This window comes from Rissa tridactyla, chromosome 3, assembly GCF_028500815.1.
Source record: "Rissa tridactyla isolate bRisTri1 chromosome 3, bRisTri1.patW.cur.20221130, whole genome shotgun sequence".
In the NCBI taxonomy this organism is placed as follows: Eukaryota; Metazoa; Chordata; class Aves; order Charadriiformes; family Laridae; genus Rissa; species Rissa tridactyla.
Window position 1 is genome coordinate 114831752 of NC_071468.1, and position 12544 is coordinate 114844295.

General features: G+C 44.6%; 1 protein-coding gene across 1 annotated transcript; it reads left to right on the forward strand.

Moving 5' to 3' along the window:
• The first annotated feature begins 3624 nt into the window (after nt 1-3624).
• On the forward strand, nt 3625-4158 carry MSGN1 (mesogenin 1). Its single transcript, XM_054196922.1, has one exon. The coding sequence runs from the start codon at nt 3625-3627 to the stop codon at nt 4156-4158; it is 534 nt and encodes a 177-aa protein (XP_054052897.1).
• The last annotated feature ends 8386 nt before the right edge of the window (nt 4159-12544 follow it).

Sequence of the window (12544 nt, forward strand, 5' to 3'; positions counted from 1 at the left end):
TTCAACGTTTTGACGTTACTGGCAGACAAAAAGGGAATTCCTAAAATTTGCGAGAGATAGAATAAAATGAAGAATGCAAACACTTTTTTTTTTTTTGTCATGAATTTACTTTCTAGGAAGATGACACCTGAAATAATAGACTTTCTTAGCTCTTCAGTGAGAGAGCATCAAACGGTCATAGGGTATAGAAAAATACACCAGCCTGTAGCCATGCCTTCCTCTGTATGGTACGTTCTAAGGCCCTGTTATTAAACAAAACTGTGAACTGTTCTACCATTTCCAGTGATTTTTGCTTGTTATAATTGTCCCTACTTTACGAGAGAATTTCCTAACTGAGGATTCTCATACTTGTGGGTCGCAACACAGTGCCATCCAAAAATAACTAATCCAAGAGCAGCCAGATACCATGAGATTCTACTGACTTACACGGGCTGTGGATCATACAGAGATCATGGAGAGACCTTATAGAGCTTCCCGACTTGGCCAAAACCGAGGCACACTTCATACGAGTACATTTTGGGAACCTGAGCTCTGTGGGTAGAAATGGGTGGCTGTTTTTCAAAGTTGAACCTCTGTCTGCGTCTATACCGGTAGAGCAAACAGGGCCACGGCTCCTTCTCTGGCTCTGAAGGCACTTTATGGCAAAGCTTGCCTCCATCAGGGTGAACGCTTTGCTCATCCTTATGCCCTCAATGGTCTCCCCAGACCCACAGTCAGGCAGTGTTTGGGTCATAACTAGGTGGGTCTAAGCTAAAATAACACCAGGGTGCACGATGGTAACAAACCAGGGTGCACAACTGCAAGGTAGTTCTCAAGTACGAGCATTAGCCCTTCAGTATTCACTAATATAGAAAAGCCAGTAAATTTTTCTTGCCCGTGTAACAGTTTATAAGAGCATAAGTTTATAAGATCCAGTGATTTTTTTCATGCAACCAGAGCAGTTGTCCACATACCCTCATATCCTGCCTAGCTCGCTCTAAACATTCCCCCATAAAATATAAGAAAAAACAGAGCTATTGCTATAATTTGCATTCTTCTTCCCTGCCTAATCTCATCCCAATCCCTTTATACAAGAATACAGAGGTGAAATCTGGCTGTGCATGCCTCTCATTTACAGCAACGGCATCATGGACATGCACAAAATCTTTTCCCCCTTGGTATCTGAGCAACACTTTCCGTGATTTACCCATGGGTTGGGGTTATAAATTAATTAGCAACATGTACTGTTTATAGTCAGCAAACTTGTTCAAATTTTTGCTTCTAAATTTGACTTCTTTTAATTAACATTTGATTCCAAAATCAAAACTGCTGAGCAGAAGAGCTTATATATATATATATGCTCAATATGCGTATTTAAAAATATTTATATTTCTCTATATATACTCACATACCTACATATATTTGTAACCTCCTTTTTCTTGGCACACAGAAGTTCTTCCTCTTCCACCTCCCCCTCCTGATTTTTTATCAACAGTTCACAGACTTTTAATTGTTATGTTTACCAAAAAAGGGAAAATGTAAAATAAGGGCAGGGGATGTGTCAAATGGAAAAGGCACTATAAATATAATATGGGGAGAAAAGGGGAAAAAAGTGGGAGAGATATTTTAACTGGGACAAAAACGAGTCCCCTATTTATGCTAAATTAGACCTTGTGTCTAACTTGTGGCCTTGTGACTCTTGTCTTGGTGCTCAGTGAAACTCATTCAGCTCACTGAAGTCACAGAAAAATACCTGTCATCCATCTTGTCTTATTTTTAATTTGTAGCAGGCGTTTGTGAGTCTTAAGAACGTTTCAGCTCATTTTCCTTAAAGAACGAGTAAAGCAGAGCTTGGAATATGATTGGGCAACTGTAAACCCCACAGCAATCCTGACTGTGGGGAGCTGTGCCCCAGCTCTCTGCCTGGACTAGATGTCATCGTGGTCAAACTGTCTCAGCCCGGCTTGAAATGTGAAAATCCTTCACTTCTTGATTCTTTCTTATTCATCTCAGCACAAAATCAATAAGTTTCCCACGAGCTGCTTCCCAACTTTTTGATCCCAAACTCTTAAAAACTCGTAAGAGCCTTCCTAATGACTGCGAGGAGTATTGGATTGTAGGTTTGCTTTTTTTTTTGAGTGGTTGTAGTGAGGATTTCACAATCAAAAAGAACAAAAAGAAATTATGCGTTCCCGAAAGCCTCAACTTGCTTCAGTTATGTGCCATTCAGAGGCATTTCCCCTGCTTTTTTTCAGAGTGGATCATGGTGCACACAGAAGGAATCTCTAAAATAAATCCTACTTTTCTTTTTCCTCCATGTTGGCACTCTTTCTTCCCTTCTTTTCATTACATATTAGATTTTGCTTCCATTATGGGCCGATACAAAGCCATGGCTGGCAGCCGAGCTGCTCAGCAGAGCTGCAGAGCTCAGTTATTTTGGACAGTTTTCCTGGCTCCCCTCATGATTTGCTGTGTGATTTTGGGCAAGTTACTCCTTGCTTATCCATTTCCCCAGAGTAATAGAGATCATTAATCATCCCTGTAAGCTGTTCCAAAGCCTAGAGATGAAAAGTGCTCTTTATTAATGCTATTAATGTATAGGATATATGTTTTCACTTTAACTGTGTAACATATAACTTCACTGTTGCGTTGAATCAGGGCTGGAAAAGTTTTTTTTTTGGCAGAAGAATGGATTCCTAGAGGTAGAAAATCTTATAGAAGTAGCTTCTAGTCTTCTCTGACACACGACTAATCTGTATATTACTTTGAATTAAATTTCCATGTAAGACATTTTTTCTGGGCCCAAAGTTTATACACACTTTATTTTATTTCTTATAATTTTTTTTTTAATTACGTTTTCATATTTCTTTTTTTAAATGGGACTTTGGCTTTGTTTACAATTACAGGTTTCCTTTTTTTTTGATTTCCCAGTCATGATTTAAAATAGCAAATGAATCTACAGACTGCAGGGAAGGCACTGCTGTTCTTTCCTCCTTTCTCCTGTGGAAAGCCAAAGTGATCCAGAGAGAAGTTTCAATTCCATGAGAAGAAAAATCCACAGAGCCATAACACACACAAATCCAAACAAACCATCTTTGACTTTCATGATTAAGACGCAGATAATGAGAAACTCCTTCAGCAGCAGTCAGCGCGGGTCAAGTCATCACTGCTCCAACGCCATCACCTTCAGCTACACAGAAATCGGGGCTCGATGGCTTAAATTTAGGATTTGTGTTAGTGGTCACCATGTTTAAATTCCATGTCTGTAAATTGTTTTGTAAAACAGTTAATTTTCTTTTTCCTCTCTGACCACTTATCCCCCCAGCGCAACGTTACATGTAGATGCGCAGCCTTAATTGGTTTAGTTGCAAGAAGATAATCTTTTTTTCCTCCTTTCTCGCTGCTGCCTGTTAGCTTAAAGGCTTTTTAGCTGAAGGTTGATAATTATCACTGAGAAGAAACTAGCACATCAGGAGTTCATTTTCCATCTTAGCACTTGTGGCGCTCCTTTGAACTCCTCTTGCCAAACCCGCGTTCCCACTCTGTCACTTTCCTCCCTCCATCATAAAAAGGTCCCAGCAGCCGGCGGCTCCAGCCTTTGCTGGCGGGCAGAGGGCATTGCTTCTCCCGAGCGCTCCCTCCGGCATGGACAAGTTGCACGAGACGTTGATAAACATGGAAGATGCTTTGGGTTCGGAGCACTCCGTTTGCTTATCGTCCTGGGACTGGAAAAACACTGCTGGGGCTTTCGAGCTGCACCCCGTCTCCTCTCCCCACAGCTTGTCCCCGACACCCTCCTTCGAATCCTACTCCTCATCGCCTTGCTCAGCGGCGGCGGAGACCTCCTACGGCAGCGGGGGCGGTGGTAGCCTGGTGGGCTACAGCCTGGTGGGCTACGGCCTGGTGGACTTCCCCCCCGCCTACCTGCCCAGCCCCGGGCAGGCTCGGCTGCCCAAGGGCACCAAGGTGCGGATGTCTGCCCAGCGCAGGAGGAAGGCCAGCGAGAGGGAGAAGCTGCGGATGAGGACCCTGGCCGACGCGCTCCATACGCTGCGCAACTACCTGCCCCCCGTCTACAGCCAGAGGGGACAGCCCCTCACCAAAATACAAACCCTGAAGTACACCATCAAGTACATCAGTGAACTGACGGAGCTCCTCAACAGCGTCAAGCGGGCGTAGAGACCACCTGGAGGCACCCGCCCCGGCGCGCTCAGGGTCTTTACAAACCAAAAAAAAAAAAAAAAACCAGCAAAATTTCTTCCTTGCCGGAGCACGGTGGCGCGAGAGGAGGACGGAGCGAGGGAGGGAGAGCAAGGGCCGCCATTGTACATAGGACACGATGCTGGAAGGTGATGTAGGATTGCCTAAAAACCTGAGCTGCAGGTTGCTGAGGCAGAAGTCTTGCTTTTTGCTTTTTTTAATGTCTTTTTTTTTGTTTTTTTTTTTAATAATAAGCTTTTGAGAAATATTAAACCTAGTCTGATACAAAAGTAATGAAAAAAAAAAAAAGCCAACTGCTCTTCCTGGGATTTATGTGTCACTGTTCTGACTGATCTTCTGTTTAATAATGACAACAGTAAATCCATAGATTTTAAACTGAATTTTTAAAAAGTGAATGACAACACTATAGGAATACTAAGTGTATTGATTTGTAGGCACTTTAAATATTAGGATGAGGAAGAATGTGTATAGTTAGTTCAAGTATTGTCTATTTATCCACGTTGCCATTGTACCTAAAAATCAAGAAACTAAGTAACAGAACATCTTTGCTCATAAACAAATAAATATCAGTGTCATAGTCTGAATCTTGTATTATATATCTGACTGATAGATAAGTAAAATCTAACAATGACCGCTAAATACTGCAAATGAAATATAAGCAAACTGACATTCCGTGTAGATGATTTGCTGTTAAATCCTGTCTTCTTTATTAATGTATACAGAAACATATAATATTTCTGTATTTAATGTATAAAACCCCCTTGCCTCGATGCCTGATAAATTATGTAAGCCCTTTTTATGTCAAATTGCTAGAACAAATAAGATTAGGCTGGGTTATCTTCCTTCTCTCTGACATGAAATACATTGATTCAGATATCAGAAAGATGCAAAGTTGTATCCTCACGGTGTACTGAAACCTAGGAGGGCTGCGGTAAAACGGAATGTCAGAGCAGCTGTTTCCTACAGCCGGTGATGGTCCTGTAAACCGCACACAAAACCTTCCCAAACACAAACAGATGAGGACATAGTCTTAATCCGTAATTACTTTGACTTTCATCAAGCATCGCACACGTCTCACCACACCACCAGAAAACATGGGTCGCCTTGCAGATCTCATTGCAGAGGGATTCGTAAGACTCGGCTGCGCTGGGACCAGCACGGAGCAGAGCAGAACCCAGGGCTGAGGTGTGCTGAGATTAACCTTTTCTCCGCAGGGTGATGTAAAGCACAGGGAGAGCAGCAGCCGGGAGGCAGCAGGTTTGTCTCACCAGGATGGAGGGATCAGCACGTCTGCGTGGGGCAGATGGTTTGGCTCTGTGGGTACATCCTGTAGCAGAGCACCACAAAGCTAAAACCTTATTGCATCCTTCTCTCTTTTTTTTTTTTTCTTTCCCTCTTGCTGTTTGTTTGGAAGGAAATACAGTTGTCTTTGTACGGTTTTTTTTTCCCCCAAGGCTCAGCCTAAGCTGCTTCAGTGCTCCTCTCACGTGGTATGTGCATATTGGAGCAATCAGCGTGAAATCCATCAGTGTCTCAAAAAAGCAGCTACATTCAAATTGCTGCAGGTAACACTGTCACTCAAGGTGTAACCACATTTAAGCATATCCCATATGCTTCTGTTTTGTTTTAACCCCTGTTAGATTTCTACAAGCTTTAGGGTTTCAGCAAGAATACAAGCAGAATCATTTTTTAAAGCCCTATAAAACTGTCAAACTAGAGAGAATTTCTAGCCGCATAGGAAATAGCAGCGCTAATATCAGCATAGCTTTCCTCAGTACAAGCCTGTGCAACTGGTCCAGATTTGAGCAAATGAAGAGCCTCATAGACAAGGTCAGCCTGCATTATGTTTTGGATTTGGTCCTCATAATGTTCAAGGGAGTGAAATTGTACGTTGCCCATGGGATCGTGCACAGAACGACAGCTAAACCTGAGTCTTTTCCCAAGTACTCTTGCTCTCGCCGTAAAGTGGTACCTGCTCATTGGCTCTGGCAAACCACTAGCAGATGCACAGGAAGATAGTCCTGTCATTGTGATGTTCATAGAACCATAGAATGGTTAGAGGTGGAAGAGAACTTGAAGATCATCTAGTTCCAACCCCCTTGCCATGGATGTTGTGTAAAGACCATCATCATTCACAAGTATACCAGTTTTGTAAATTGGGAAGACTTTTAACCTTGTTCCTTAAAGCTTCTACACCTGAAACTACAGATAATGACTCTGTTTTTTAGCTCTTTAGCTAAGGAAGCATATAGAGTTGTGGTTTATGCAGAGGAACAAGGAATTGGAAGGACCCACTTTTATTGCTAGCTGATCTATGACCTTGGCTGGTCATGCAGCATTGCTGCCTCAGTTTCCCCATGCACAAATGAAGACACTAACGGCTAATGGCTTCAGAAGGCTGCTGCTCATAGACAAAGCTAAGTCACGCTCCATGCAGGAAGAGCGGTGCAGTAGGAGGCACCCTGCAGATTTAAGAAGTGTCTTAGGGTCAGCATTTCCCACCACCCCAGAGACAGCGGTAGCTGAAGGCCCTGAAAGCGCTGGGCTATAGCTTGTTACGTGCCTGTAGATTTCCTCCATCTTCCTGTGAGGGAGCAAAAGCTCCAGGTAACCATAAAGGCAAAGCTTCAAGTTTCAGAAGAACGTTTTACTGCTTTTCTGACGGTGAACTAGACCTTACCTGTGCACACTCTCCAGACCCAGAAGTCCAGTGGTCACTGCCCTACCTTTAAATTTAAACTTTGACCTCTAGGGTGATGTGGCTGCATCTAAGCTGACCTCAGGGAAGAGGCCTTTGTCTGTCCTAAATCACTCCCTGTGCTGCAATAGGACCAAAGCTCATGTCCAAGATGAGTTCAGGTTACTAGAATACGTTGTACTCCCACCCCGTTTAACTTTTTGGTACTGACAGAGATCTCTCCTTGCACATGCACATGAGGGGGAAAAAGTGACAGGTACATGAGTAGGAGGTAGGTAGGTTCAGTGCCTGCCTGGGATCCAGGACCTACCAGGTTTGTTTCTCTCCTTGTGGAAAGACATGAATTCTTGCTCTGTCTTACATGGAGCATTTCTCTAATCCCCTCCCTTTGTAATTCTTACCGTTGGCATAGACATTTCACTGATCCAGACAAAATAGTCTGAATTATTATATTCATGATGGTACAAGTCCTGCTGCTAATAAATGTTGGGGTTTATTTATTTTTAAACAAAATGGAATACGTCCCAAGTTCATCCTCTTTCCCTTACCCTCATGCATTTAGGATATTTAATTCCCGTGAAAGAGAATGAGTGAAGTCCCCAACTTGAGGGTATGAGATCTATCCTCCAGGACCGTACATAAGGTCCATAAAGCTTTATTGAATTCCAACAGCAATACCATAATAATCCATAAAGAGAGGCCCAAAAGTGAAACCTCAGTCTGCAAAGGCTGTAAATGTCACAGAACTAGAGGACACCTTTCACATGCAAGCTTTTTCTCTTAGCATGTTAAAAATCTACGTGGAAACAAAGCCAAAGAAGTAGCTCCACAATCCCTGGAAGTCCATGGCTGAGGAACACAATTACATTCTGCCTGAGGGACAGAGTTGTTTGCCACACCAAAGAGAAAGAGGTGCAGGAGAGCGAACTGGAACTAGTTCCTGTCTTGAGTTTTTGGGGCAAGGTTTTGGTAGAGGGAGGGTTACAGAGGTTGTTTCTGTGAGAAGCTGCCAGAAGCTTCCCCCATGACTGACAGAGCCAATGGCAGCCGGCTCCAAGACAGACCCACCACTGGCCAAGGCCGAGCCCATCAGCTATGGTGGTAGCACCTGTGAGATAACATAGTTAAGAAGGGGGGGAAAAACCCTGGGCAACTGGAGCCAGAGAGAGGAGTGACAATAGGAGAGAGCAACAACTCTGCAGACACCAAGGCCAGTGAAGAAGGAGGGGAGGAGGTGCCCCAGGTGCCAGAGCAGAGGGTCTGTGGCTTACGCACATGAAGACCATGGTGAGGCAGGCTGTCCTCCTGCAGCCCATGGAGGTTAACGGTGGAGCAGATTTCCACCTGCAGCCCATGGAGGACACTGTGCTGGAGCAGGTGGATGTCCAAAGGAGACTGCAACCCCATGGGAAGCCCATGCTAGAGCAGGCTCCTGACAGGACCTATGGCCCCATGGAGAGAGGAGCCCACACTGGAGCCGGTTTGCTGGCAGGACTTGTGACCCCGTGGCCGCCGGAGCATAGGCCCACACTGGAGCAGTTCATGAAGAACTGCAGCCCATAGGAAGGACTCACACTAGAGAAGATCATGGAGGACTGTCTCCCATGGGAGGGACTCCACACTGGAGCAGGGGTAGAGTGTGAGGAGTCCTCCCCCTGAGGAGGAAGGAGTGGCAGAGACAACGTGTGATGAACTGACCACACCACCCATTCCCCATGCCCCTGCACTGCTCAGGAGCAAAATCAGGAGTGAAGTTGAGCCCGGGAAGAAGGGAGGGGTAGAGGGAAGGTGGTTTAAGATTTAGTTTCTATTTCTCATTTTCTTCCTCTGATTTGATTCGTTATAAATTAAAATAATTCTCCTTAAATGGAGCCTGTTTTGCCCATGACAATAACTGCTGAATGATCTCTCTCTGTCCTTATCAGAACCCATGAGCCTTTCATTATATTTTCTCTCCCCAGTCCAGCTGAGGAGGGGAGTGATGGAGCAGCTTTGGTGGGCACCTGGTCTCCAGCCAGGGACAACCCACCCCAGTCCCAGGCAATAAAATGAACTCTTCTGGCCCTAGGATCTCTCCCTTTTCCAGGTTAGCACGTCGCTGAAATTCCTCACTAACATAGAAAGCAGAATACAGGTACTAAAGAGGAAGCGACCACCACAAAAACATAGTTTCCCACTGCATTCACAAGTTCCTCATACAAGAAATTAGTACCTGTAATCATACTTGATGAGTGATACCAGTCATAATGCTCAAAGGGCAAAAGATAAGTGCTCAAATACCAAACAGGGGAAGGATGAAGAACATTATAAGGTCTTCTACAGAAATTAATTGATTAAAACATGTTTTTGAATCTCAGGAAAAGCCTTTGATACAACCAGGTTTCTGAACCACTAGTCCTTCACTCTCAGCATACACGAGCTTGCTGGAATCCTAGTAGATAGGGCATTAGCCCAGGATTTAGGAGACTTGTAGCTCTGCTCTCCAGGGCAGCCTTTCCACCTGAATTCAGCAGACTACCAACGTCTGTGCCCTCCCTATAAAGAAGGTGCAGCAGCATGTTGCCTGCCAGCAGCAGTAGTACCTAAAGAAACACCCTGAAGATGGCAAGGAGGTCAAGTTCCCTCCTGGTAGGAAGAGGAAGTACCTCAGGGAGAATATTCCCCAGTGGTTAAAGGATGAGATGGAGGAGCAGCTCCCCAGGCAAGCCCTGGCTCTGGGAGCAGCAGAGCTCACCCCCCCGCCCCGCCAAGGCCCAAAGCAGAGCCCACGGCCACCCGCCCGCGCACACACAGCGCTTTGAAATTCTACGCTGAGGAGCGCCACGTAGGTGCCAAGAGGTTTTATGGTTACACATTTGGGCTGCACATAGGTGTGCTTGCGGGGGGAAGAAAGCCTCCTGCTAAAGAGCTTCACCCAGTTCCTTGGGGGAGCTGCTGATCTGGTAGCTACCACAGCTCCACATGCCCTCTGCCTAGGGATGCCAGGGGCCAGCCCTCCAGTTCAGCATGGCAGTAGCTTAAAACAAATAAAAAACAACCACCAACAACAAAAAAAATGCCTACAACATTATACATGCACCCCAGCTTCTAAGGGGCCAGTATCTGACTTTTATTCCCCCAGTTTATTTGCCATTCAACCACAAATGCTATTATTGATTTTAAACAAATGGGAAATTGAGTTGTGGAGAGAAGTCCCAGCTCCCAATAACGCAGCTTGTTTTTAATGACCTGTAGAAGTTGGGTCCATCTGAACCCTCTCCCTGATCAAGCCCCTGACTTTTTGCTTCTTTACACAGCAACGTGAGCCTAGACTTGCTCTTTTATCAGTACACCAAGTATCATAAGGAGAGAGATTCAACTTATTTCTGCTTTAAAGCATTTCTTTCAAAGCATGCACGTGTCTGGGCTTTGGGGATCTAGCTAATGCTGTGTTTAGGTATTTCTGGACACACATGCACAAATGAAAGTAGCATTTTTATGGGAATGACAAGCTAAAGACTCAAAACAAACCTGGGGTAGAAGACAAAACTTGACCCAAAGCTTCCCAAATCATTAGATGACCCTCAGAACATTTTCCTCTGGATAGAGGTGCATAGCATTTACTCTTTTACTGCAGGCACCGAGACTTAAAACACAGAGAAAAGCAGTACACTAAAAGAGGAAATTAATTGGGCTAGAAAATGCAAATGTCAATTTTCTTAATTTTTCATTGTTAGCAGTAAGTTAGTGCTGCTTTAAATCACCAGAGCAGTAACACAGTCTTAAAATATTACCCATTTCACTGAATATAGACTACAGTAAAAGTGAGAGCTCTGCGTTTCTATCAGTGACCACATACAATGAAGCTCCTTGTAGCACTGACTTACCATCATTTATTTGAAGTGGAAATAACTGTCTGCAGTACATTTCTATTATTGTTCCTATTTTCCTACAAAAACAAATCACACCAGACTTCTCTTTTCCCTTAGACTTTTATCATTCACCTGTTGAAATTGCAGAAGACATTAAGCATAAACAAAGAAGATTGATCTCCTTTCAACTTGTGTTAACAGGGATATAAAAATAACATCCCAAATACCAGGGGGAAAAGCATGTGGTCATAAAATATCCACTTAAAAGCCAAAGAGGTGTTGATACAACACTTGAAGAGGATTTTTTTTTTCTTTTTTATATATGTATAACCAGGAAGGCAGTTCCTGAATTTTTGTCTAAACAGACACCTCTAAGGTGGAGAGAGGTACTGTCGTGTGGTCTTTAAAAGATTTTACTGATATTCAAATGGATTGTGCGGGTCTTGCATGCTGTTGGAAAAATCCAACAGGAAGGTTTACATAATCCTAGTCCAACCATGAAGGGGAATCTCCTTGAGTTTTCCAAGATATCAAAGAGGTAAAAGACCGTCTTATCTGTTAACACCTCTCATTTTGCAAAATGGCACTAAGCAGAGCTTTTAGAAGAGCTGAAGAGTAAAGCCACAGTTTACCTGGGCATCATCTTGCTTTTCAACAACTCCTAAATACCTGTCAACACAAAGAATTTCAAGATACTGACTTATATAATGAAAAGAAATGAAGGTATCTTAGACAAGATCGTAAATGCCAGATTTTTATTCCTAAGCGATGTTGTCCTTGAGTCCTCATTTGAAGAAAGGAATCAGAAACCCAGGAAGCCACAACTACGGCTGAGTTAACAGTACTGAAATAGACTGCCCAACCTCATGCTTGGTTCTCACAGCAGTCCCTAGTTGCTACATTTTCCCCCCTGCACCCTGTAAGTGGGGAGAAGGTGGCTCAGGCTACCCAAGGCAGCCCACACTGCGCTGGTAGAGCACTGCCACGGCAGATGAAGACTGCCACTCACCTATCTGGAGAAAACACTGCAGAACAGTCTCACTTCGTGAGAAACTGTCAGGATTAGGATTAGATTAGAACCATAGGGTTGGAAGGGACCTCTGGAGATCATCTAGTCCAACCCCCCTGCCAGAGCAGGGTCACCTACAGCAGGTCACACAGGAACGCGTCCAGGCGAGTTTTGAATATCTCCAGAGTTGGAGACTCCACCACCTCTCTGGGCAGCCTGTGCCAGGGCTCTGCCACCCTCAAAGGAAAGAAGTTCCTCCTCATGTTTAGGTGGAACTTCCTACACTCAAGTTTGTGCCCATTACCTCTTGTCCTGTCCCTGGGCACCACTGAAAAGAGCCTGGCCCCATCCTCCTGACACCCACCCTTTAAGTATTGATAAGCATTGATAAGATCCCCCCACAGTCGTCTGTTTTCCAGACTGAAGAGACCCAAATCCCTCAGTCTTTCTTCATAAGAGAGGTGTTCCAGTCCCCTCATCATCTTGGTAGCCCTTTGCTGCACCCTCTCCAGCAGTTCCCTGTCCTTCTTGAACCGGGGAGCCCAGAACTGGACACAGTACTCCATGTGCAGCCTCACCAAGGCAGAGCAGAGGGGGAGGATGACCTCCCTCGACCTGCTGGCCACACTCTTCTTGATGCACCCCAGGAGGCCATTGGCCTTTTTGGCCACAAGGGTGTATTGCTGGCTCATGGTCATCCTGTTGTCCACCAGGACTCCCAGCTCTCTTTCCACTGAGCTGCTCTCCAGCCCCCAACCTGTACTGGTGCATGGGGTTATCCCTCCC

Bases quoted from the DNA above. Each gene is read 5' to 3' on its own strand.
- MSGN1 (XM_054196922.1), top strand. From the start codon at position 3,625: ATGGACAAGTTGCACGAGACGTTGATAAACATGGAAGATGCTTTGGGT.